Below are 21,885 nucleotides of genomic sequence, written 5' to 3'. Positions count from 1 at the left end.
AGCAGCAAGATCGGCATCATCAATGTCCCAAGTACAATAGTATGCAAGCGGACATGATGCATGTAGCCCTCGGTAATCGCGGGTGTGATGGACCGACCCCCTTGAAGCCGCACGGTACACACCGACATTTGCCCAGGTGCTGACTCCGTCTTTGATGCAGCGCAGTTTTATTTGATATAATCATCAATATCAGTTCTGTCAGTGTATGTTCTAGATGTTGAGGATATTAACTCCGTGCCTTGAAGTATAGCCGTTGTAGATCATGTGGTCCGCGGGCCCACGGGGTGGGTCTCTCTCAACGTGGAAGTTTTCACCATCTACACGCTTCTCATTGGCGAGGAATGGCTCCAATCTGCCGGATCACGCATACCTTTCCAATTCCAGACATAGCGTCCGAGGATGCATAACAAGCCCAGGAATGAGGTTGCAGTGAAACATGCTGACATCACCTCGGGCCTCGGCTGAATTTGAATCAGAAGCGGCGTGATTGGAGCTTGTAGGTCTGGGGTATTTACTGTGCCCCTCCCCGTTTCTGATCTGTATCTTTCCGAAAAATGTCTTCTGAAATCCTTACACGTGCGGAAGTTGCTAAACACAACACCGAGGAGTCCCTCTGGTGCATTATTGATCACCAAGTCTATGATTTGACGGACTTTGTGGACGCCCACCCCGGTGGCAGCGTGGTCCTGGCTCAGGTTGCCGGCCAGGATGCAACTACCGATTTTTACAACTTGCATCGCCAGGAAGTTCTGGAGAAGTACCGAGATCAGCTCTGCATCGGTACTATCGAAGGCGAAAAGTCCGAGGTCATCATCCCGACGCCTGGTGCTTTAAGCCCCGTGCCCTATGCCGAACCACTATGGCTACGTCCTGAATTTAAGTCGCCTTATTATAAAGAGACTCATCGACGTCTCCAGAAAGCAGTCCGAGAGTTCACAGACAAGTATGTCACGCCCGAAGCCCAAGAGAAGGAACGAGATGGCACCTACATCAGTCAGGAGCTTATCAACCGGATGGCCGAGACAAACGTCCTAGCCATGCGACTTGGTCCCGGAAAACATCTCCACAACCGAAGTCTGCTTGGTGGGGTCGTCGACGGAAAGGAATTTGACTACCTTCACGACATGATTGTGACGCAAGAGCTGGTTCGGGCAAACGCCCGAGGCTTCCAGGATGGCAATATGGCTGGTATGGCCATCAGTTTGACCGCCGTTCAACAATGGTTGCGAGACCCCGTTCTAAAAGAGCGGATCAATGGCGAGGTTTTGTCTGGTCAGAAGAAGATGTGTCTAGCAATTACCGAGGCATTTGCTGGTAGTGACGTTGCTGGGTTGAAGACAACTGCTGTCAAGACCCCAGATGGCAAGCATTACATTGTCAACGGAACCAAGTAAGTTTTGACCATCCGATCTCAGCGGGATCTGTAGCGAGAGGCCATTCATTAACATTGAACAGGAAATGGATTACAAACGGCATGTTCGCCGATTATTTTGTAACCGGATGTCGTACTGAGAAGGGCTTCTCTGTGCTCCTGATTCCCCGGGGTGAAGGTGTTGAGACCAAACCTATCAAGACTTCATACTCGACTGCTGCCGCTACTGCCTTCGTGCAGTACGAGAATGTCAAGGTCCCCGTCGAGAATCTTCTTGGCGAAGAACACAAAGGTTTCATCGTTATCATGAGCAATTTCAACCACGAGCGATTTATGATGGTGGCCGCAGTGGTTCGAATGTCTATGACGGTAGTGGAAGAGACCATGAAATGGTGCAACCAGCGTATTGTCTTCGACAAGAAATTAATTGAGCAACCTGTCATCCGTCAAAAGTGAGTGATTGCGAGAATTCGAATGGCGTAATTTGATCTAACGAATTGCAGGCTTGCCCGCATGATCTCTCTAACGGAATCTAACCAGGCCTGGCTTGAGTCCATTGCTTATCAGATGTGCAACATGAGCTATGCCGAACAAGCGAAGCATCTGGGTGGGCCAATCGGATTACTCAAGTCGCACTGTACTCAAGCTGCGGGTGAGATTGCCAGCCATGCCACGAACATCTTTGGTGGTCGTGGTATCACTCAGTCTGGAATGGGAAAGATCATCGAAATGTTCCACCGCACGTACAAGTTCGATGCCATTTTAGGTGGAACCGAGGAGATTTTGGCGGATTTGGGAGTCCGGCAAGCGATGAAGAATTTCCCGAAGGCAATGCTCTAGAGATTGAGTTTTTACATCATGATAGTCGTGTACATTAAGCCAATGAAGCGTTCAGTACTGCGCAATTTTGTATGTGTTTTGTATGCAGCTTTGTAGACAGAATACCTCGCTGGTGCTCCGTACTCCGTACTTTCTACGTGTATAAACCTTGGATGGTCTGCAGCATGTTGGCCCACTTTACTGGGAGCTCGGGCCATTGATTAGTCATGTTTTTCAGCCTTAGAGGCTTGGCTCACGTGGTGAGGTGTGAGGTCATCAAGAGTGAGCCTCATATCTTATGCTTTTTTATAACTTCGCTTTATCATCAACTCAGTCTTCAAATTATCACACAATGACCGGCTCAGACATATTCGCCCAGGATAATATCTTGGATCTTGCTGTCAAAGCTATCAAGCCCGGCCAGCCAAGCCTCAGGGCACCACATGAAGCGGTGGCACTGATCGGCCATGCCTGCTTGGCAGCGCTGGATTTCCGCTTGGTTGGCCTCGGTGAAGACCACAAATTAGGTATTTGGTCTCGCTCAGTCGTTCCTCATACCCGTGCTGACATCTCCAAAGAATCATCTGCAGATCAATCTTCTCTCCCCGCAGAATGGAACACTAATGACACGATCGCCTTTCGATATGCACATGCGAATTCTGAGACACAGTATCTGCTCAAAGTGAGTCGCTTGGGGGGAAATGCAGTCGTCTTCGCACTCGCGCTGGGCGATGACCGCACCAGCTCCTTCGATGTCCCTACCAAGGACTACATCTCAGCCTCCGCCCTCCCTCTGTCCTCTGAAGACATCAGTACCTCTTTACGGGATGTGTTCACCTCGCCTACCCGGCTGGGCGACTTGATTAGTCTCTTCAAAATCAACGTGATTCAAAAGATTGTGTCCGGTTTGCAGCAAGAAGATTACGAGGGCACAAATCAACCACCCAGGGAATCACCAGCAGAAAGCAGACAGCGAGCTGCGCTACGTGACGACTCCGTTCCTCAGCCTGCCCGTCCGCGTCCGTTCGATGACCCTTTGGCGGCAGCGCCCCGCCGCTCGAAACCACCAGTAGATTTTGCCCCTCCCGGGTTTGAAGATGAGCATCAAGTGTACAGCGCCCCGCGGAGATATTTGGGAGGATTGGGTGGCGGCTCAGGCGGGCTGGGAGCAGGGCCAGCAGGTCTTGGAGATGGACCATCGGGATTGGGAGATCCCTTAAGCATCGGTTCACAAGATCTCTACCCCCAAGGTCTTTCTCCCCATGACCCGTTCAACGGACGTATGGGTGGTTATGGACCAGGTAGTGGGGGTATGCATCCTACCTTTGATGACCCCCTATTTGGTGGACAGGGAACCGGTAGTGGTAGACACGATCCCCGAGCACCTCCTGGAGCACGCTACGATCCTCCTGGACCTGGTGAGCCACCGTTCGGTCGCAACCGGGGACCTTATGGTAACAATGGACGAGGTGGGGGAGGCTTTGGAGGCTTCGGTGGTGGGTTTGGCGGGGACATCATCTAACGAGTCATGACCAAAAGTCGACCATAGCTGCGCTCTGCTATTCTCAACTCAATAAATGTCATCAAGCCGTAGTTCACTTCAGCTTAATGAGTATTTTCCTTCATGTACGATGTCGTAGGTTGGGGAAATTGCGTACGGGGCAGTAAAGCGGTGTGGCTGAATTGTGAAGTGTGGCGCATCTTGCTTTCACCACTCTCAACTTGACCTTCCCGAACTCCCATCTCTTCTCCCTTTCTCGCGTTCCCAAGTCCATCCCCTTATCCCTTGAATCGATCTTGGGAGTTTGTCTTTTAATTGAATTGTCATCTGGAGTGTAATTCTCCATAATTTTCGAACCCCCACGACAGCTGCGCCCATCCACGAATTCCGTTGTTTTCTCACGAGACCGCCCCTCCCCCAGCTGGCCCCTCCTTTTCAGCCAGCTGAGCATACCGACGCAATGGACAACAACATGGAAATCGATACTGCGCGGTCCCCCGAGCCACACCGTTTGTCGCCCGCGAGCGACCCGGGCTCCATACCGACTCTGGACGGGTGGATCGAGAGTTTGATGACTTGCAAGCAATTAGCGGAGGAGGACGTGCGACGGCTGTGCGATCGGGTGGGTTTCATGATTTGGAAGTGAGCTCTGAATGAATGCAAATTGATCATTTGTGTGTTTTATAGGCAAGAGAGGTTCTGCAGGAGGAGTCCAATGTGCAGCCAGTGGTATGTTGTTCCTCGGTCGGGATGTTGTCGTGCCTACGCAGCTCACTTACATCCATGACAGAAATGCCCAGTGACAGTCTGCGGTGATATACACGGACAGTTCCACGACCTAATGGAGCTGTTCCGCATTGGCGGTCCCAACCCGGACACAAACTATCTCTTTATGGGTGAGTGGCGTCGGTCGGATGAAGTCGTTGTGGGGTAAATGCCTAATTTTTTATTTCTCATGCAGGTGACTACGTCGATCGTGGTTACTATTCCGTGGAGACCGTGACCCTCCTTGTCTCCTTGAAGATCCGTTACCCCCAGCGTATTACCATCCTTCGTGGAAACCACGAGTCCCGACAGATCACACAGGTCTACGGCTTCTATGACGAATGTCTCCGCAAATATGGCAACGCCAACGTGTGGAAATACTTCACCGACCTCTTTGATTACCTTCCCCTCACTGCTCTCATCGAAAACCAGATCTTCTGTCTTCACGGTGGACTGAGTCCGTCTATCGACACCCTTGACAACATCCGATCGCTCGATCGTATTCAAGAAGTGCCCCACGAGGGTCCCATGTGTGACTTGCTCTGGAGTGATCCCGATGACCGTTGCGGATGGGGAATCTCTCCCCCGCGGTGCTGGATACACATTCGGCCAGGATATCTCGGAAGCCTTCAACCACAACAACGGCTTGACTCTGGTGGCACGTGCCCATCAATTGGTGATGGAAGGATATAACTGGTCGCAGGATCGCAACGTGGTTACCATCTTCTCAGGTATGATTCTTTTCGCCGGGGTTGACAAAGCCACCCGACTAACCCGACTACAGCCCCTAATTACTGTTACCGCTGCGGCAACCAAGCCGCAATTATGGAGATCGACGAGCATTTGAAATACACATTGTTCGTATCCCTGCGAATAATTGCTTTCGTCACATTACTAACACATCCGGCAGCCTACAATTCGACCCTTGCCCCCGAGCGGGAGAACCTATGGTATCGAGGCGCACACCCGACTATTTCCTGTGATAGATTTCTTCTTCGTCCTTCGAGAGGCAATTGGACTGGCGAAGAATGGGGGTTGCATTCGAACAGGGCTCTTCCCTACTTAATTCTGTATGGTTCAATGCCAGGCCACTTGTTGATACCAATCATGAAAATAAAAGACCATTTGCAAGATTCCACTCAACTGTAGAGCTTACAAAGGTTTTATCAAGGAATGATCCACGATTGTTGCTTTTGCGCGGTACCGCCCAACCGACTATGCGCATAAAAGGGCACCATGACGTTCGTCGAGCTTGATGAGCTCAACCAAAAATCCCCCTCCATCTTCAGATTCTCTGCGAGCGAGCCTGGTACCGCCCAGGCTTCGCCTATGAATTGGAGCCTATAACTTAGGACAGTCAACGCCCCGGCCCTGGGGAGACTCAGAGAGAAAATACTCCTCGAGCAAATAAAAACCACAATCGAGCCACAGAAAGACACACAATTAAGGATTCCCAGGCTGGCCAAATGCTTGTCAAGCGCACTTACCTTTAAAAAGTAGTGTGGATGGAGTACGAAGATACCAGCTTTCGATTCAAGGTATCGTCGCTCACAACCAAGTACAACCTTATGAATAGAAGTCATACATGCTAACATTGCGCCAGCCTGGCTTCCTCATAGTGAACCTCAAATATTTTGGTAACAACTTTCTGGACTCGAAACTTCCTTGGGCACAAGGGAAATAACACATCTCCGGGTTGTGGATGGTCATTTGTCGTGACCCTACGAGCATCTTTACGAAATGGGCCACACAGCCGCGGAACCGGTGACTTTTGTGCAATACATCCATAGACTTTGGAAAGGATCAAGGTTTTTTGCATTATGATATACATTATTTTTCCATTTCGTAATTCCGATAACCAATGACTACCGCAGCCCATAGAACAGCGAGTGGTTCTTTCATATTTTCGTGGAGTCCAATTCAGGAGAGAGGCTGAACTTTCGGCTCTCAAGCTCTCGCGGCTCTTGGTCCCGGTGTGGGCTCTCGAAGACACCCCTTTGTGTGCTCTTCTCGCAATCCTCGGAGTCCCTGTAATGGCGCACTTTGGAGCTTCCATTCGGAACCCAAAATCGTTGATCGACACGCGCGACGAAGAAGATGGCCACAACCATGATATCGATCAAGAAATCAAACACATAAAAGCAAGCTTTGCTATGGTACCATGCAGGGTCTGTGACCAGTCGAGGTGGCATCCAGGAGGTAGCAGCACGGAAAGAAGCGCCTAAGCAGAGGAGCACAGCAACAAGTCCAACAATGATCACCTTGGCGATCCAACTGCCTGAGCCAACTTGTTCTATTTGCTTTCTGTTTGAGGACAGAAGCACAGCAAAGAGCATGGGAATGGGCAGGAACGAGATAATCGCAAAGTATGTCTGACCATACAATTGGATGTCACGATCGATCCGAAGTGTGTTCGTGTTCAGAGTATACATACTCTGAATCACACATGTTATGACCATAATGATAGTGACCACAACAAGACCATAGAGGATCTTGAAAGCCCACGAGATAGCACGAGACCAGCCCAGGACAGGATAGACGGCGCGGAACATGCGCTGGGCGTAGAGCAAGTTCAAGATGAAAAGTAACAGAACACCAGCGGCAACGAAGATCTGAGCCGCAATAGCAAGACTTATATTCGATGGATGGCAAGCCCAAGCGATCCGGATAGCATTAGCGACGATTCGCGACATGCAGAAACCGAATGTCATGGCTGATGGGATGAATTTGTGCCCTCGTGCAAGGTTACGGCGGAATAGAGTCATGTGGCAGACAGCGCCTGCCAGGAACAGTGCGAGGAAGACGGCGCATATTGGTACATCGAGTGAAATGGTTGGACGAAGGCCCATTCCCGCCGTTTTGGGCATATAGGGACCTCCCATTGTTTGTGAGGTTGTTGAACTGGCTTGTTCAAAGGCTCTCGGGTGTTGATAGCGTTTAAGGTATAATTATTCGATAGAACCCTGGAGGACGAAGGGTACAACGAGATGTCGAATTTCGAGTTTGTTGAAAAGCTAGACATGATGAACAAGTCCGAACTATATATTAGTAGCAAACTGATACCTGAAAATAAACTCTGACCTCCTAAAACCGAGCTAGGCTATCAGGACCCGGGATCAACAGGGCGGACCTTACATATCGGTGCCAATTTCTTGCGATTGCACCGTGTTTAAGAACAATAATGGCCAAGTAGGAAGTTTGGCGGCTGAATCGCGCTTCGTCGGGCCCCGTCGCGCCAGGTCGGAGGCCGAAACGCCGACCACCGATGGGATCGACACTGGCATCCCTGGACTTTTTGAGCCCTTAAATGCCCATTTGACGTGCACGTCGGCTGAATTGGCAAATATTTGATTCAGAGATGATTTTTGCTGAACACAATTAGAATTTTAATATGGCCTGGTGGATCAAGGGTGTTCTTGCCCAGAAGCCAACATAGCCTGTCAAGTTGACTGGCCACTCCACGTATTCCAAAGGTTCTTGATGAGCTCAATGAATACATATTGCGAAGTGGTGCAACTTTCCCCATGTAACCTTTGAGTCAAGGTACCAATCAAAAGTGGTGCCTGGAAGAACTGCAGAAGCCAAATCGTACTGCAATCTGACTGCGCTTCGGTACATAGCCGCGATGTACTCCGTATGAAGCGCCGGTTATGGAATGCGGGGTTCGCCCACTCACCAGAGCTCGTTGAATCTGCAGTGATCGAGATTTAACTATGAACGCCAAAGCGATAGTATCCTGGGAGCCAGTCCAACCTCTGTCACCGAACTGGTCCATCGAGGAGGTTCAGGTAAACCCTCCAGGCGATGACGAGGTAACGGTGCAGATACACGCCTCAGGAATCTGCCATACCGACGTGGCTCTGTCAGCAGTGCCCAAGGGAGCACTTGGTATTGAATATCCCAAGGTCGTTGGACATGAAGGTAGCACTACACCGCGAAAGCGAGCTTGATCTCTCGCGACGCTCTTTGCTAAAAGCAACTTATACCTAGGTGCCGGTGTTGTCCTAGCAATTGGAAAGAACGTACAGTCGATCGATGTTGGAGACCCGGTTCTTCTTTCTTTCTATTCCTGCTCGGAGTGTGCACAATGCGAGACATCACACCCGGCATATTGCGATTCCTTTGCGCCCAAGAACTACATCGGTCAACAGGGACCAATGCACACGAGTACCGACAACAAGCCTATTTGGTCGCAATTCTTTGGACAATCTAGCTTTGCGCAGTATAGCACCGTCCACAAGTCAACAATTGTGAATGCGAAAACTCTTGTTCGTGACCCCAGTGAGCTTAAGCTTTTCGCCCCCTAGGATGCGGATTTCAGACTGGAATGGGAGCAATCAGAAATATCGCACAGGCAGGCCCAGATGATGTTGTCATGGTTTCAGGTCTAGGTGCAGTTGGCATGGGGTCACTCATAGTTAGTAGATGCCCTCCAGGAAGCAAACAGGTAATTGACGATGGACACAGACTGCAAAGATCACCAAATGCAAAATGATAATTGCGATTGATCGAGTTCAGAGTCGGCTTGACCTAGCCCAAGAAGTTGGCGCGACACATACCATCAATACCAGCCACTCGGATTTTTCTACATTGGACCACGCAGTCCGGAGTATTGTTGCTACTGGGGCTTCGATTGCAATTGAAACTACTGGCGTAGCATCAATCATCGAGCAAAGCATTCAGTCGACTTGTGCTCGAGGAAAAATCGTGTATATCGGCATTCCCCCGCCGAACTACTCTTTGAACATCAGTCTTTCGGAACACATGAACGTGAGGCTTGATCATTCTACTTGGCCTTCAGGGTTGCTAGTATTTTCTAACCGCAAGCGTTACTATAGAAAGGCAGATCTATCCTTGGATGCATCGAAGGAGACTGCAATCCACAAATCGTGAGTATAAAGCTGGCGAGCTCATTGAGATCCGAGGCTGACAGTAATTCCAGGCAATTCCCCAGATGATCCAATGGTACAGAGAAGGAAAATTTCCCCTGGAACGATTTGTGGAATACTTTGATGTGTGTGACCCAGGTGGAGAATTTCCCTCGAAAGTAAGTGCTGATGCAATTGATAGGCCACAGATTATCCCAAAGCTCTTGACAGCTTGAAACAAGGGAATGTCATCAAGCCGGTGCTAGTTTGGAACCACCAGGATCCAAAATTGACCTAGTGCCGCGGATCTCAGGGGCGATCCATTCGAGAAGTGCGAATATGGTTATATCATGTCATGAAAGTGATAAGAAGGAAGCATGGCAATTCTAGAAATCATGCGCAGTTCTATTTAGCTAAATGCCATATGCCCATTCTTCAGGTTAGACGTATGTTGCATCGCTTGAGGGTCTTATTGATCTGATGGGTTCATCTATACACGACAAGTATGCTCCCATATTCACTCCTAGGAAATGGATAGTCCTTTGGCTTTTCGGGCCATGATCTCCTCGATCTCCTCCGCATGCTTTGAGAAATTGTCCACCAAGCTATCCCACATTTTAGGCTCATGTTCATGTCTCTTCTCGCTGTTCCACGCATAGTCAGTGATAGTGAAAGGACGGCACGACTCAAACATGAACGCAATAGAGGCTTGGGATATCTGCGCTACTGGTGGTGCGCTATCGGTAGCTTCTTTGAATTCCTCATACGCGACGCCGTGTGGGACCACTGCGAAACGCAATTAGTTTGATATTGACGTGGACAAAGATTGATAAAAGAGACTTACTGCCACATTCAAATGAAACACTGCCGGGTTGGAAAGCATCCGAGCGGCCGCCATAGCCACCGTAAATTAAGCCCATCAGTTCGGAGGCGGCATTGCGGTGATAGTATGGAGGGCGGTATGTGTCTTGGCTGAAATTAGCGATAGTACCAAGTAAAGGGATTTGATGAACATACGAGAGGCAACATCCCAACGAGGGGAGAATGTAAGGAAATCAGCGAGCGGCGCTGTTAGATCGCGGGACTTGGCCGTGAGAACGCAGAAGATAGAGGGATCGATGTGGTCCACGGAGATAGAGCCTACGTTGACGAACTTGGTCAAGTCGTATTTATAGGGCACCTAGAACCGGTCAGCTGGAGAAAGGTAGTCCCGAGGGACAAGAACTCACATAATTTCCGTGCCATGCGACAACGTCATATGGACTGTGGTTTTGTGTACTCCTGAAGAACTTGCCTCCAAGCTTGTAGATAATTTCCCATGGTTCTTGCAAAATTTCATACCTAGCAACTGGGCTCAAGAAGTCGCGCGCATTTGCAAGGCCATTGGCGCCCAAGGGACCAAGCTCAGGAAGCTCAAACTGTGTGCCCCAGACCTCCAGAATGTACCCACGAGACGGACCATCAGGTAGATTCACACTGAAGCGAATTCCACGCTGGATGACGCATAGTTCACCAGGTTGAACAAGCATGGGCCCAAACTCGGTCTGGATATCGAGGGCGCCCTGCTGTGGAACAATGAGGAACTCGCCGTCCGAGTTGACGAAAGCCTTCTTTTTCATGCTGGTATTGGCAACGTAAACATGTGTAGCAAGACCCTCACGCAAAGTAGGATCTCCCGATCCAGCGACTGTCTTCAGTCCCGAAACAAAGTCAACATCCTCACCTTCGGGGATATCAAACGGGTGCCAGGCCAGCTGGGTAGGAGAGACGTGGATACGAGGGTTCAATGGCAGAAAGTTCGCCTCGGTATCTTTGTTATCTGGAAGTTCAGTCTGCCATAAATGTCAGCGCCGATGGCTGGTAGATCGAGGGGATGCATACGAAGCCCTGGTGAGCCACAGCGGGACGGGCGCGGTATAGCCACGCCTTCTTGTTGCAGTGTCGGGGAGCCACAAAAGCCGTAGCCGTCATCTGCTCGGCATAGAGCCCAAATCTCACATTACGGGGACTATTTTGGCCGTGTGGAATGGTGCCAGGGATTGCCTCGGATGCGAAGCTATTCCGAGTAGACTACATCAGCATGTTGAATAGCCAGATGAGTTGAAATTACATACGCATTTCCAAAGCCAGATTGGTACTGTGAGGGATTAGCGGTGAAAACAATATTTGCACGGAGGGTAAAATACCTCATAAGGATCATTACGTCGTGTGTTGAAAGAAGGGATAGTGCCATCTTTCTGGGTTTCAGCCCAGTGGAAGATTTTCTGATACTCCTGAGGATCAGACAACGAGTCGGTTGAAGGCATGATGTAATTGATTTCAGCTGAAGATAATAAATTTCACTTCGCATGAAAAGACGGGGAAACATGGCCCCTATATAGCTCCTCCAAGGTTGCGCGGCCCAAGTTGTGGGGTCAATATGGTCACCACATTCCAAGCATCATCGAGCCGCTTTCCATTTGAGCACAGCAGGATACGGATATATCGGATGATCCGTGCGAGTGGCCATCTACATGAGGTTCAGACGCCGGTGCCTTGCCTCAAAGAAGGACCTGCGTATACTTCGGCAAACATGGAGAGCTGAATATGCCGACCTCCCCGGATGATGGAGCTGATTCGTGCGTTGAATGGCGGGGAGAAGCATAAATACACCAGATGAAGACATGCAGTTGTTTCGATCAAAGAGACCCCACATGAGTCAGGTCTGAGTAACGGGCGCGTGGAGAAGCTAAGTTCTTGGGCGATCGATGTTTTGTGATCTACGGGAGTCGGCGGGAATCTCAACTGCCGAAGAGACGGCCAAGAGCGAAGTGCCAACTGGTCACATTTGCGTGGCTTTGTACCCTAATTACTTCATGAAATACACAGGAATATTATTTCACGATAATACTGTTATATTGCGAACTGAATTTGGCTATTCTCTAATTCAACAAATTTATGCGCCCTGCTGTCAAAGCGAAGACGATGGGCATGTAAGCACTGGGACCAGCTTCCTTCAGCACCTTGCAGTGTTCCACCCGTCTGCGCATAGCAAATTGCACCTCATTGAGTTCCTTGCATTCTCCCACCGGCCCAAAGGCAAATCTTCGGTCAGCAGACCACGGATTCTCGCCGTTAATGAACCGAATCCACCGCTGTCGCATTTCCTTTCCAACTGCACTAGCTGCTGGGTTGAAGGACAGGTCAACTCCATCGAAGAGCAACAGCAAATCGACTGCATGGTGCGCACGGCTAGATGGCTGCCACGGATTAGGTTGATCAACCACATATTTGAACACACGCTTATCAGCACTGCGTAGCTTGTCGGCGATCACCTCAACGGGAAGCGTATAGCGGACATCATTCACCAGGTCCAGAGCACCAAGTTTCGCTGCTGTGGGACGGTCGCCCACAACTTGGTATAGTTTTCGGAGTCGGGTGCCCCAACTCTTCTCATTGTCAAATGCGGCAGCGATGGTTTCTCCATCAAGCTGTTCAACGCCGTTACGCCAAATCACTGACTGCATCATGGGTCAAAAAGAGGGTCAATCGTTTGCTGGGCCAAGACTCAACACACCTCGTATTCGGCATCGCCAATCATTACTTCTTCAACCTGCTCTGGTCTAGTCTCCCATCCTTCTAGGTCAGGCTCTTCCTGAATCCACATGGTGTTCACGTTGCATTCCTTCAATGCTTGGATCAAAACAGGGACTGAAGATTGCCTCAAAGACGGCTGTCCAAGCTCTTGGACTTTCGACTCGAGCACTTTGATCAAACCATCGCCCTTCTCCACCGGTAAGGGTGAGGATAGATAGAGCGTTCCGGATGCCATCACCGCCCGCTTCACCGGAGGACCTGTAATGAGGTGCGCGTGGGTGTATATAGCACCCGCACTCTCACCCGAAAGAGTGATATTTTGCTTTGAACAGTCAGATTATCGCGCAGGAAGACTAGAGACATGTAATTCACTTACAGGATCACCTCCAAAACCTGCGATGTTTCGTCGCACCCACTCAATCCCCAGACGCTGATCCTTCAACGCCAAGTTCTTTTCCTTACCATCTCCAAAGCTGAAGATATTCAGACGATAGTTGATCGAAACAAAGATAACAGGCTTCGCCGCTTTGATAGAGTCCGCGACAATATTGGTTGGGTCGCAGATCTTGGAGGCGGCCGAACAGAATGTAACGATTTGAGAGCCGCCATGAATCCAGACAATCACGGGGAGTGGGCCTGCAGAGGTTGAGTTGGCAGGGCATGTGATCTCCAAATTCAAACATTCAAATTCGTCCTCAGCTTCTGGGGCGATTTCAAAATCCTCTGGAATGCGGAGTAGATGGCGGACATCCACATCTGCTTGGGGACATCTCGGACTAAGAAAGGTCAGATTGCGGCTTCAGAAGTCAGAAGTGAGCTATGTCTTACCCATATTTGGTGGCATCAACAATTCTGCCTTCGAAATTGTCGACTGGCTTCGCTTTTTCAAATCGCGCTGGAATACTGGCGTACTTGATACCCAGAAATTGATCGACCCCTTCATCCTGGGTACGTTTGCCCTTGAATGTGGCGTTGAGGCCTGCGTGCTGGATTTCTGCCATTATGAAGGGTGACTGAAAATGAGTACCTAGAAGTCAAGAGATCCAGAATGGCCAGCTAGTAGTGTCATAGTAGCAACGGCTAATGTCAGTCAGTCAACTCCCGAGCCCCAAATTGAAGGCATCTTGTGGGGCTGCGGGGATGTGGGGAGCCCCATGTGTGCTGAAGACGAACATAACGACAGTACTTGGCCTACTTACGCAAATAGAATCCTTGGTTCAAACCCAGTCAAACTACATTGCTAAAAACATTCATTTGCGCAAAACAAGAGTGAGAATAGTGGATCAAATCGCGCAGTCAAAATGGTACATTTACCGCTAACCTGGATAAAAGGTATTGGAACACCTAGGTCCTACATCTTTTGAGGCGGCGATCATTTCCAAGATTCTTTGATGTCTCTTAGCGGTCAATTTCTTGGTCTACTGTATGTTTTTGTGCGCTTTCAGCAACCCTCCTCCAAAGACTTCGGAATGTAGGGCAAAACTTTGGAAAGACGTTCTTATGTTGGTGATCCTGTCACAATGCTTCCGAGTGGCGATGAATTTTATTAAATGTGTAGATACAGAATCAATCAAGAAATGTAGGGCTAATGCAATATAATGCGATCTCAAGATGCCGAATTGTCCGTGACAGCAGCATCGCTCGATGTGGAAGGTCTTAATATCCATCCACCGAGGAACATCAGAATTGGCACAGATGAAGTACCAGCAATCAAACCCAATGCCCAACCCATTGTCCCCCAACCTGCGCTCTGGCGAATAAACCCAGCAAAAAACGGCCCAATGAGCGCACCTGCCGCGAAACCCATGTTCACCAACCCGAAAGCAAGCGCCATAGCTCCACCGCGGCCAAAAATACCAGGGGTTTTATCTTCCTTCTCCTTGACCGCGTGGAATGTCTCCGCAACAAGAGGCGGCATAGCCACGGCAAAGCAGAGGCCCACAAGAGCGAGAAGAGCGCAGAGGAGGATCTTGTGTTGCATAGAGTTATCGGTCACAAGACGAAGAAGCACCATCACAGGGACGGCAGAGAGGAAAGCAGTGGCTGTGAAATAACGAATCGATTTGGGATACTTGTCAATCACCCAGCCAGTGAGTGGATCCACGAGGTGTGGCACCATGAGCGGAATGAAGATGAGTCCTTGGCCACTTTGTTGCCATCCAAAGGTGTCTTGCACGAAGAGTGGTAAGACACTATCAAAAGAAGCCAGGACAAGCGAGATGACAAAATATCCCCAGAGAGATACGACGAGGCGAGGCGAGCTCAGTAGAGTGCCGACACGAGCGAAGGCACTGCGCGAAGGAGGCTTTTTGGTTGCTTGTATGTCTGATCCAGTGCTCGGCGTCGGAGGCACTTCTGAGACGACCGGCTCTTTGTTTGTTGAGCTGCTTTCGGAGGCTGGTCGTTCCAACTCTGGAGTAATCCATTTCAAGGCATGTCTTTTCTCAATCAGAAGCAATCGGAAGACGATATCTAATCCAATAAAGGCAAATGCGAGACCGAAAACAGCGTAGTATCCGCCATTTTGGTAGACCACACCACCAAGCAATGGACCGCCTAGTGTTCCCACGCTGATAGCCATGGACACATACCCAATTGCCTGGCCGAGACCATCCTTACCGACAGTATCGACCATCAGAGCAAGGCCGGCAGTCCAGACAATTGCTGCTGCTGCACCTTGGAATAATCGACCGACAATCCAGAGTGCAATGTTCGTACCGACGCATAGTAAAGCTGTCGCAGCGCCGAGCGCCACAAGACCGATGAGCAGTGGCCATCTTCGTGACTCTGCGCGATCAGCTAAATAGCCGACAACGGGGGCGAACGCCAACAGAGCGCCCGCATATAAAGCGAGAAGAATAGAAGTCCAGGATTGAATACTGTCTTCTGATAGTCCGACTCTATCCCTGAGTGCAGTGGGCGTTACCGGTACTATCAATCCATACATGAAGATATCAGTACCGGCAGCAAAGGAGACCACAAACATGATGAACCATCTTGACGACCTCAGCTCAACGAATTTGGGTCGCTCATCATTTTTGAACAGGCCCATAAACATGAAGCCTTCTGTGAAAAAAATAACAAAAAAAAGGGAAGAAGTCTCTGAATAGGAGAGATATGTGGGTCAGATCGCTCAGGGAAGAAGCTTCTTGGAATGCGTCGGATATTTAAGCTACACTCTCACGTTCCACCATGAAAAGGCTTGTGTAATTCGGTGTAATGAGCTTGTTTGTTGAATGATCGCACAAGATGTCTGGGCAAGTTCTGAAGTTTTTGTGTCAGACAATTTTCCGCTGATTGCTCACGGACGTGGACTCGTCTCCGTTCGGGGCCCGCGGGCACCGAATAGTGGCGGGTCGGAGGATGATCTCGTATGGATCCACGTCGGTTGATTGGAGCATTGAGCGCTGCAATGCCATTAACCCCATAGAAAAGGGTTTAGTCAAACAGCACTATTCAACACACGTGGATCATGCAGATGTCAAAACAGGGGTTGTTTCAAATTAGACGGTCCAGGTTGCTATCTATAAAGCGAGGTGCAGACTATAGTACAAAAGATTATGTTTTGGGGGGTTTTTTTGATCACAGACGGGCCTTGGGAGCCTTGCTCTTGAGCAATTCCTTGACTTCGCGACGCAGGATCTTGCCACTAGGCGACTTGGGAATCTGCGCCAAGAGATGGATGCCGCCGCGCAAACGCTTGTGGTTTGCAACGCGCTCGTTCAGCCATGTGTTGATTCCGGCGATGACGGTCTTCTCGTCCCTCTCTTTGGCCGCGCGGCTGAGAACCAAAAAGCCGACCGGCAGCTCTGTGGCCCTCTCGTCAACCCACTTGCCCACGACGGCGGCATCTTCCACGTCAGGGTGGTCGATGAGCTTGCCCTCCAGTTCACTGGGAATAACCTGCAGTCCCTTGTACTTGATCATCTCTTTGATGCGATCGTGGATAGAAACGTATCCCTCGGGATCGATGGTGCCAATATCACCAGTGCGGAACCACCTCTTTCCATCCTCGTCGATGTGGTACGAGCTCTTGGTGGCCTCCTCGTTGTTGTAGTAACCCAGCACGACGTTGGGGCCGCGGACCCAGATCTCAGCAGGCTGGGTTGAGCCAGTTGGGTTGACTTCCGCATCCTTCATCGTGTCGGGATCCACGAAGCGGAACTCCATGTTGGGCACGATACAGCCAACTCCTGTGAGGCGCTTCTCGAGACGATCATTGGGAATGGCAGTGGCCAGTGGTGAAGTCTCAGTGAGACCCCAGCACTGCGTACAGAAAACCTCGGTGTTCCACAGTTCCTTGAACTTCGCCTCGAGGGCAGACGACAATTCGATGGTGAGGGGAGCAGCCGCGGACATGATCTTGCGCACACAGCTGAGATCGTACTTGGCGACGCGGGGGTCCTTGACAAGCATCAGAGCGATGGGAGGGACAATGGAGAGCTCGTCGGGGCGGTACTGCTGGATGTAGCCGAGGTAGGCATCGAGGTCAAACTTGGGCATGACGACGACGGTTGTACCCCAGATGAGGCACTGGCAGATGAAGAGGTTGAGACCGTAGATATGGCTGAAAGGAAGGAATCCGATGGCGGAGCTCCTCGTGGGGCGCTGAGAGAGTCCACCGGACTCGAGCATGATGGAGCGCCATTGCTGGAGGTTGGAAGTCATGTTCTGGTGAGTTGTGATGACACCCTTGGCGGCACCGGAGGTGCCGGAGGAGAAGCAGACGAAGGTGGGTTGGCGACTGGCCTCGGCGGGGTCGACGGTCAAGAACTCGGTTGGGGCGAAAGTGCTGGCCATCTTCTCGCAGGTGGGCTGGCCCTCGAAAGAGTCGCCATCGGCCATGACAATTCTCTCAACAGAGGTTCCCTTGACAGCCTTCTGGGCAGTCTGGAGCAGAGAAGAGTGCACGATGACGAATCGCGCACCGCTGGTCTTGAGCTGAGCATTCAGCTCTAAAGCGGTCAGAGCTGCACTGGTAGGAGAGGCAATTGCCCTCGATCCGATCAGAGCGTGGCAGATAATAGGGTATTCGATAGAGTTGGGACTGAAGAATGCGACGACATCGTTGGGCTTCACGCCAACGTTTTGGCGGAGACCGTTTGACAGCGAGCGAGTGCGCTGAATGACATCGCCGAAGGTATACTGTTTTCCGGAGAAAGCGTCGACATAGAGCGGTCGGTCGAGGGGGGTGTTGAAAGGGTTAGAGAAAAGGTAGGAGACCAGATCGATCGACTGGATGTCGAGATCTGGATAGGAAGAGCGATATACTGCCATTGTGAGATTATGATATGTGTAAAGTCTGATCAAAGCGAAGCCCGTCACGCAGCGGAGATCTGACACTTAAATACGAAAGAGAAGAGGAAAAAAACAGACGATCAACAAGGCGGGAACATTGTCCGAGGTTAAGAAAAAGCAGGCTAGGAGCGGTCTCCATAGTTCCCAAGCCGTGTAGCTGTCATTGGGCCAACAATAAGAACCTAATCTCTCCTGAATCTGGCCCACCCATGGTACAGTCCATCACAGTCTGTATGTGGTTAGCTGTGTATGCTCCTTCAGCCTCGGATCAGCTCAGCTCGGATTATTCATCATATGATTACTATCTTCACCTAGGCTGTTCAACTTGCATAGTGCTCCACACTTCATACTTGAATACTTGTATTCAAACCTCCTGAATCAATACATATGCATAAATGCATAACATCTTTACGAAGTCCTCCGTACTCCGTACTCCATGGCCACTGACGAGGCCTTGGAATTGTGCGGTGGGACTCAGTGTTTGGCGAGAACCTATTCTCCACAATTGCGATCAATTCAATACTGATCTGCAGAGATGCGATTTCTGAAAATGATTCATCGAGCCAATCGGTCATCCCTGCGGAAGGGTGGATCCTATTGGTTTTTTGTTTTCAATTGCCCCTTTTCGGACCTGCCGTGCTCTTTGCACATACGAAGAACAAAAACGCTGTGTTTGCTTCAGAACTCAGACTACGAAGCTGCAAAGTACTTCGTAGCACACCACTAGTATGATCCTACCCGGTCGCACCGTGCTTACGCACATCATTCGCAATGTGCAAGCTCCGAGGTTGCAACCTCAACCCTGTGGAGTGGACCTCACCCTGAAGCGGGTCTTGAAGTGGACCTCGCCCGGCGTCATCGATCTCGACAACAGATTCCGACAGACCGCTTCAACCGAGGAGATTCCCTTTGGCTCGGAGTTTCTGGATCTCGCACATGGGTCGTACCTCGTGGAGTTTAACGAGACCGTTTCTGTTCCCTTGGATGTTATGGGCCAGGTCTTTGTGCGCAGTTCGTTGTTCAGATCTGGTGTGTTGATTCATGCCGGTGTCATGGATAGTGGATATGAAGGCGCTGTTGGGGCTCTACTTCAGGTTGTGAACCCTGCTGGGTTGCGGGTGTACCCGTCGGCTCGACTGGCGCAATTCGTGTTTCATCAGATGAGTGAGAAGGTCGAGGGCTATAGTGGAGCATATCAAGGAGCAAAAAGCATGGGAGGGAAAGTAGGGGTGTGAGGTGGGACTTGCGGGTGTAGCTTTTTCATATGAACAACAATGTTGATGTGGCTTCTATTGAATTGTATGTGTGTGTGTGTGTGTGTGTGTGTGTGTGTGTGTGTGCTTCGCAGCAAGGATTCTAATCAGGAGCATCTTTCACATGCCTCGTTCCCCCAAAGAAAGCAAAGAAAGAATCCCCAAGACTTGGTCCAGATAGGCCAAGGCTCCATGGTAGAGTGGTGAAAATCCTCAAGCGTAGCAGCAGGCAGAGCAAAACTGTACTTCGTGGCGAATACCATCAAAGAGACTTAAAGATCCCCTTCCGGAACGCCATCTCTTGAACATCTTTCAGCCAATCCCCACAGCGATACAGTGGAGTATCAGGATACAAACGGGCTCCTCGTAGCGTGACCTGGGCCCTTGGAGGTGTGACCGCCAAACAGACCTCTTCTCGGAACTTCTCCAGGTCCTTCTCCTCAATGGTTGCAATCAGCTTCATGGATGATGGCACATGCTGTAGGTGCTCAGGGTTCGGTGTCGGTCGAGGCGTGTAGTCCATGCCGTTGAGGATCGTCCCGGTGACATGGTGGAGCGCACCTGCATCTTCGCTCGGGGCGGTCTCGATGTAGATAGCAATGTGGTTTCGCGGTGCGCCGATCGACTCTGTGGTGTAGACTTTGAATGGCATTGTTGGCAGATTTGCTTGGGTTATTTGTGAGGCTTCAGGGTGTGGGGTGGAATGTAGGCTCTTTATGTTTGATCGATGGGGATGTGTGAAACTGTGTGATGAGGGCGGGCGCTTAGACCTTTTTGTACATCAAAGAACCATGATCTCTGTTTATAGACATCTCAGTCATAGCTCCTGTGCTTTAATGAAATGTAAATGAGGTTTTGATTGTTCCTTCAGAGCTCCTTGTTTAGCTCAGCCCTACGTAGTAGAGAAACCTGCCTTCCAAAGTTGATCCATAGACGACGCCACGGCAGGCCATCCTGGGGCTCCACTTATACCAAAGAGGAGCATCTAGAGAACTATGTTCATGACCTGGAACACTGCAGAAACCCGTATTATGTCTATGATGTAGGATCCTACCTTCTACTCCGTATGCCGTTATACAATCCTAATTGATCACGAGATATAACAACACAAAAAGCCCCAATATGAAATCTCTCTTCAATTTTAGACCTCTTCGACCCTTTCCTGTGGCGGGTCAAGCAGAGGTTGTCTCTCTCCAGCTGTGTGAGAAGCATCGTCATGCATTTTCCGCAACTCAAGCCGTAATAAGACGCACTGCCCAATCGCAAAAATCGCATCGCCACCAACGGCGAATCCAAGCATCTCGAACCATATCACAACATTTGCATATAAAGATTCCAACGGCACATGTTCCCCAATCATTTTCCAGGGCATAAACACCCGAAAGGTCCAGCAAACAGAGGATACGAAGAACGCCAGAGCTTGGACCTTGAGGCCTGTGATGCTGATGTCAACTCTTGGCTGTCGAGCTTGTTCGTAAAAGGACAGAACTAGGAGCCCAAGAGTCACTGGTCTAATTAACTTTGTGTGAAGCCCCAACAGTACCATGAGTGGCCATTGCTCTAACAGGTCGCACGAAAGATCGCCTAGAGGGCAAAACAATTCCGTCGTGGCATCAATGACCAATGGGATCAAGGAAACATTCAGGAAGAGAATATACAGGGCAATCCTCTTAGCCTTGCGGACACGGCTAATGGGGCTGTGATAGATTGCAAGGAAGTACCTGAATATTGGTGTTAGGATTCGATCTTGCGACAGTCTGAGTGTATGTAGCTTTGAGTTACCAGATATTGAACAAAATCCATACGCCAGCCAACTGGGTTAAGTTGACCCAGTCAAGGGCTATTTTGGGGAGATGGGCCCACCAGAGAGGCACATCCTCACCGACATTGATGGTGAGGAAAAAGGCCACACAGAGCGTTTCCGTGGAATGGATCAAGTTCCATTGAAGATAGTTTAGAGAAACCCTTCCAGCCTCTTTTCTCAGCCACACATGGTGTATTTGGGGGATGAAGGATGCGAACACCAGCAGAGTTAAGGCTCTATTTTTGTAAGCCAATATTTAAATATCAAATGGAGAGCAACATACCCGCTTAATGATGTCAGCAGTATTTGGGACATGTTTGAGACAGCAAGAATCAAAGATTATCTTTGCGTCTTATACAGGGTCGCTTAGCGTAATGCCCACTAGTGCCGGAGCAAACCAAGCTGATTAGCGGCCCCTGCGGCTTCTGTTGCTAGCTTGTGGAATCGCTAAATCTATTGGCTCGGTAGCTACCCTGGTCGAACTCGTGGCGCTCTACGGGGGACCGTGTTTGGGGCCGTACCCAATGATAAAAGGAGATAGCCAGATCATGTGAACCTCGCCCTCCTGCATTTCATATGGACCGGTAACGCACCTGAGCTAGCAATAAGGCGTATGAGCATATCTACTT

The 21,885-nt window shown here is 50.1% G+C and overlaps 12 protein-coding genes across 12 annotated transcripts; 5 read left to right on the top strand and 7 right to left on the bottom strand.

The window, feature by feature from the left end:
- Positions 1–554: 554 nt before the first annotated feature.
- On the top strand, positions 555–2,212 carry N7506_002211 (acyl-CoA dehydrogenase family protein; the record flags this gene model as incomplete). The annotated part of the gene is made up of 3 exons (XM_056951507.1): positions 555–1,390; positions 1,456–1,824; positions 1,876–2,212. The coding sequence occupies 3 exons, from the start codon at positions 555–557 to the stop codon at positions 2,210–2,212; spliced, it is 1,542 nt and encodes a 513-aa protein (XP_056817422.1).
- A 331-nt stretch (positions 2,213–2,543) lies between these two features.
- N7506_002210 (proteasome inhibitor PI31 family protein) lies at positions 2,544–3,713 on the top strand (the record flags this gene model as incomplete). Its single annotated transcript, XM_056951506.1, has 1 exon — positions 2,544–3,713. One exon carries the CDS (start codon positions 2,544–2,546, stop codon positions 3,711–3,713), a length of 1,170 nt encoding a protein of 389 aa, XP_056817421.1.
- Positions 3,714–4,152: 439 nt separating this feature from the next.
- N7506_002209 (serine/threonine-protein phosphatase) lies at positions 4,153–5,440 on the top strand (the record flags this gene model as incomplete). Its single annotated transcript, XM_056951505.1, has 7 exons — positions 4,153–4,314; positions 4,380–4,421; positions 4,483–4,588; positions 4,654–4,956; positions 5,006–5,188; positions 5,242–5,314; positions 5,368–5,440. The coding sequence occupies 7 exons, from the start codon at positions 4,153–4,155 to the stop codon at positions 5,438–5,440; spliced, it is 942 nt and encodes a 313-aa protein (XP_056817420.1).
- A 915-nt stretch (positions 5,441–6,355) lies between these two features.
- Positions 6,356–7,339, bottom strand: N7506_002208 (uncharacterized protein; the record flags this gene model as incomplete). Its single annotated transcript, XM_056951504.1, has 1 exon — positions 6,356–7,339. The coding sequence occupies one exon, from the start codon at positions 7,337–7,339 to the stop codon at positions 6,356–6,358; it is 984 nt and encodes a 327-aa protein (XP_056817419.1).
- Positions 7,340–8,170: 831 nt separating this feature from the next.
- Positions 8,171–9,623, top strand: N7506_002207 (Alcohol dehydrogenase superfamily zinc-type; the record flags this gene model as incomplete). Its single annotated transcript, XM_056951503.1, has 6 exons — positions 8,171–8,378; positions 8,448–8,725; positions 8,779–8,874; positions 8,925–9,227; positions 9,400–9,471; positions 9,528–9,623. 6 exons carry the CDS (start codon positions 8,171–8,173, stop codon positions 9,621–9,623), a joined length of 1,053 nt encoding a protein of 350 aa, XP_056817418.1.
- Positions 9,624–9,848: 225 nt separating this feature from the next.
- N7506_002206 (putative homogentisate 1,2-dioxygenase) lies at positions 9,849–11,631 on the bottom strand (the record flags this gene model as incomplete). Its single annotated transcript, XM_056951502.1, has 7 exons — positions 9,849–10,111; positions 10,170–10,292; positions 10,343–10,505; positions 10,555–11,157; positions 11,207–11,381; positions 11,440–11,462; positions 11,512–11,631. 7 exons carry the CDS (start codon positions 11,629–11,631, stop codon positions 9,849–9,851), a joined length of 1,470 nt encoding a protein of 489 aa, XP_056817417.1.
- A 615-nt stretch (positions 11,632–12,246) lies between these two features.
- On the bottom strand, positions 12,247–13,902 carry N7506_002205 (uncharacterized protein; the record flags this gene model as incomplete). Its single annotated transcript, XM_056951501.1, has 4 exons — positions 12,247–12,825; positions 12,882–13,223; positions 13,278–13,677; positions 13,730–13,902. 4 exons carry the CDS (start codon positions 13,900–13,902, stop codon positions 12,247–12,249), a joined length of 1,494 nt encoding a protein of 497 aa, XP_056817416.1.
- A 605-nt stretch (positions 13,903–14,507) lies between these two features.
- Positions 14,508–15,887, bottom strand: N7506_002204 (MFS transporter; the record flags this gene model as incomplete). The annotated part of the gene is made up of 1 exon (XM_056951500.1): positions 14,508–15,887. The coding sequence occupies one exon, from the start codon at positions 15,885–15,887 to the stop codon at positions 14,508–14,510; it is 1,380 nt and encodes a 459-aa protein (XP_056817415.1).
- Positions 15,888–16,483: 596 nt separating this feature from the next.
- N7506_002203 (acyl--CoA ligase) lies at positions 16,484–18,178 on the bottom strand (the record flags this gene model as incomplete). Its single annotated transcript, XM_056951499.1, has 1 exon — positions 16,484–18,178. One exon carries the CDS (start codon positions 18,176–18,178, stop codon positions 16,484–16,486), a length of 1,695 nt encoding a protein of 564 aa, XP_056817414.1.
- A 749-nt stretch (positions 18,179–18,927) lies between these two features.
- On the top strand, positions 18,928–19,434 carry N7506_002202 (putative dUTP diphosphatase Dut; the record flags this gene model as incomplete). The annotated part of the gene is made up of 1 exon (XM_056951498.1): positions 18,928–19,434. One exon carries the CDS (start codon positions 18,928–18,930, stop codon positions 19,432–19,434), a length of 507 nt encoding a protein of 168 aa, XP_056817413.1.
- Positions 19,435–19,714: 280 nt separating this feature from the next.
- N7506_002201 (uncharacterized protein) lies at positions 19,715–20,104 on the bottom strand (the record flags this gene model as incomplete). The annotated part of the gene is made up of 1 exon (XM_056951497.1): positions 19,715–20,104. One exon carries the CDS (start codon positions 20,102–20,104, stop codon positions 19,715–19,717), a length of 390 nt encoding a protein of 129 aa, XP_056817412.1.
- Positions 20,105–20,593: 489 nt separating this feature from the next.
- On the bottom strand, positions 20,594–21,571 carry N7506_002200 (uncharacterized protein; the record flags this gene model as incomplete). Its single annotated transcript, XM_056951496.1, has 3 exons — positions 20,594–21,173; positions 21,235–21,492; positions 21,540–21,571. The coding sequence occupies 3 exons, from the start codon at positions 21,569–21,571 to the stop codon at positions 20,594–20,596; spliced, it is 870 nt and encodes a 289-aa protein (XP_056817411.1).
- Between the last annotated feature and the right edge of the window lie 314 nt (positions 21,572–21,885).

This window comes from Penicillium brevicompactum (assembly GCF_028827555.1).
Source record: "Penicillium brevicompactum strain IBT 35665 chromosome Unknown utg000001l_segment0_segment0, whole genome shotgun sequence".
NCBI lineage: Eukaryota > Fungi > Ascomycota > Eurotiomycetes > Eurotiales > Aspergillaceae > Penicillium > Penicillium brevicompactum.
Note: the sequence above shows the minus strand (reverse complement) of the source record. Positions and strands in the feature narration are given on the sequence as shown.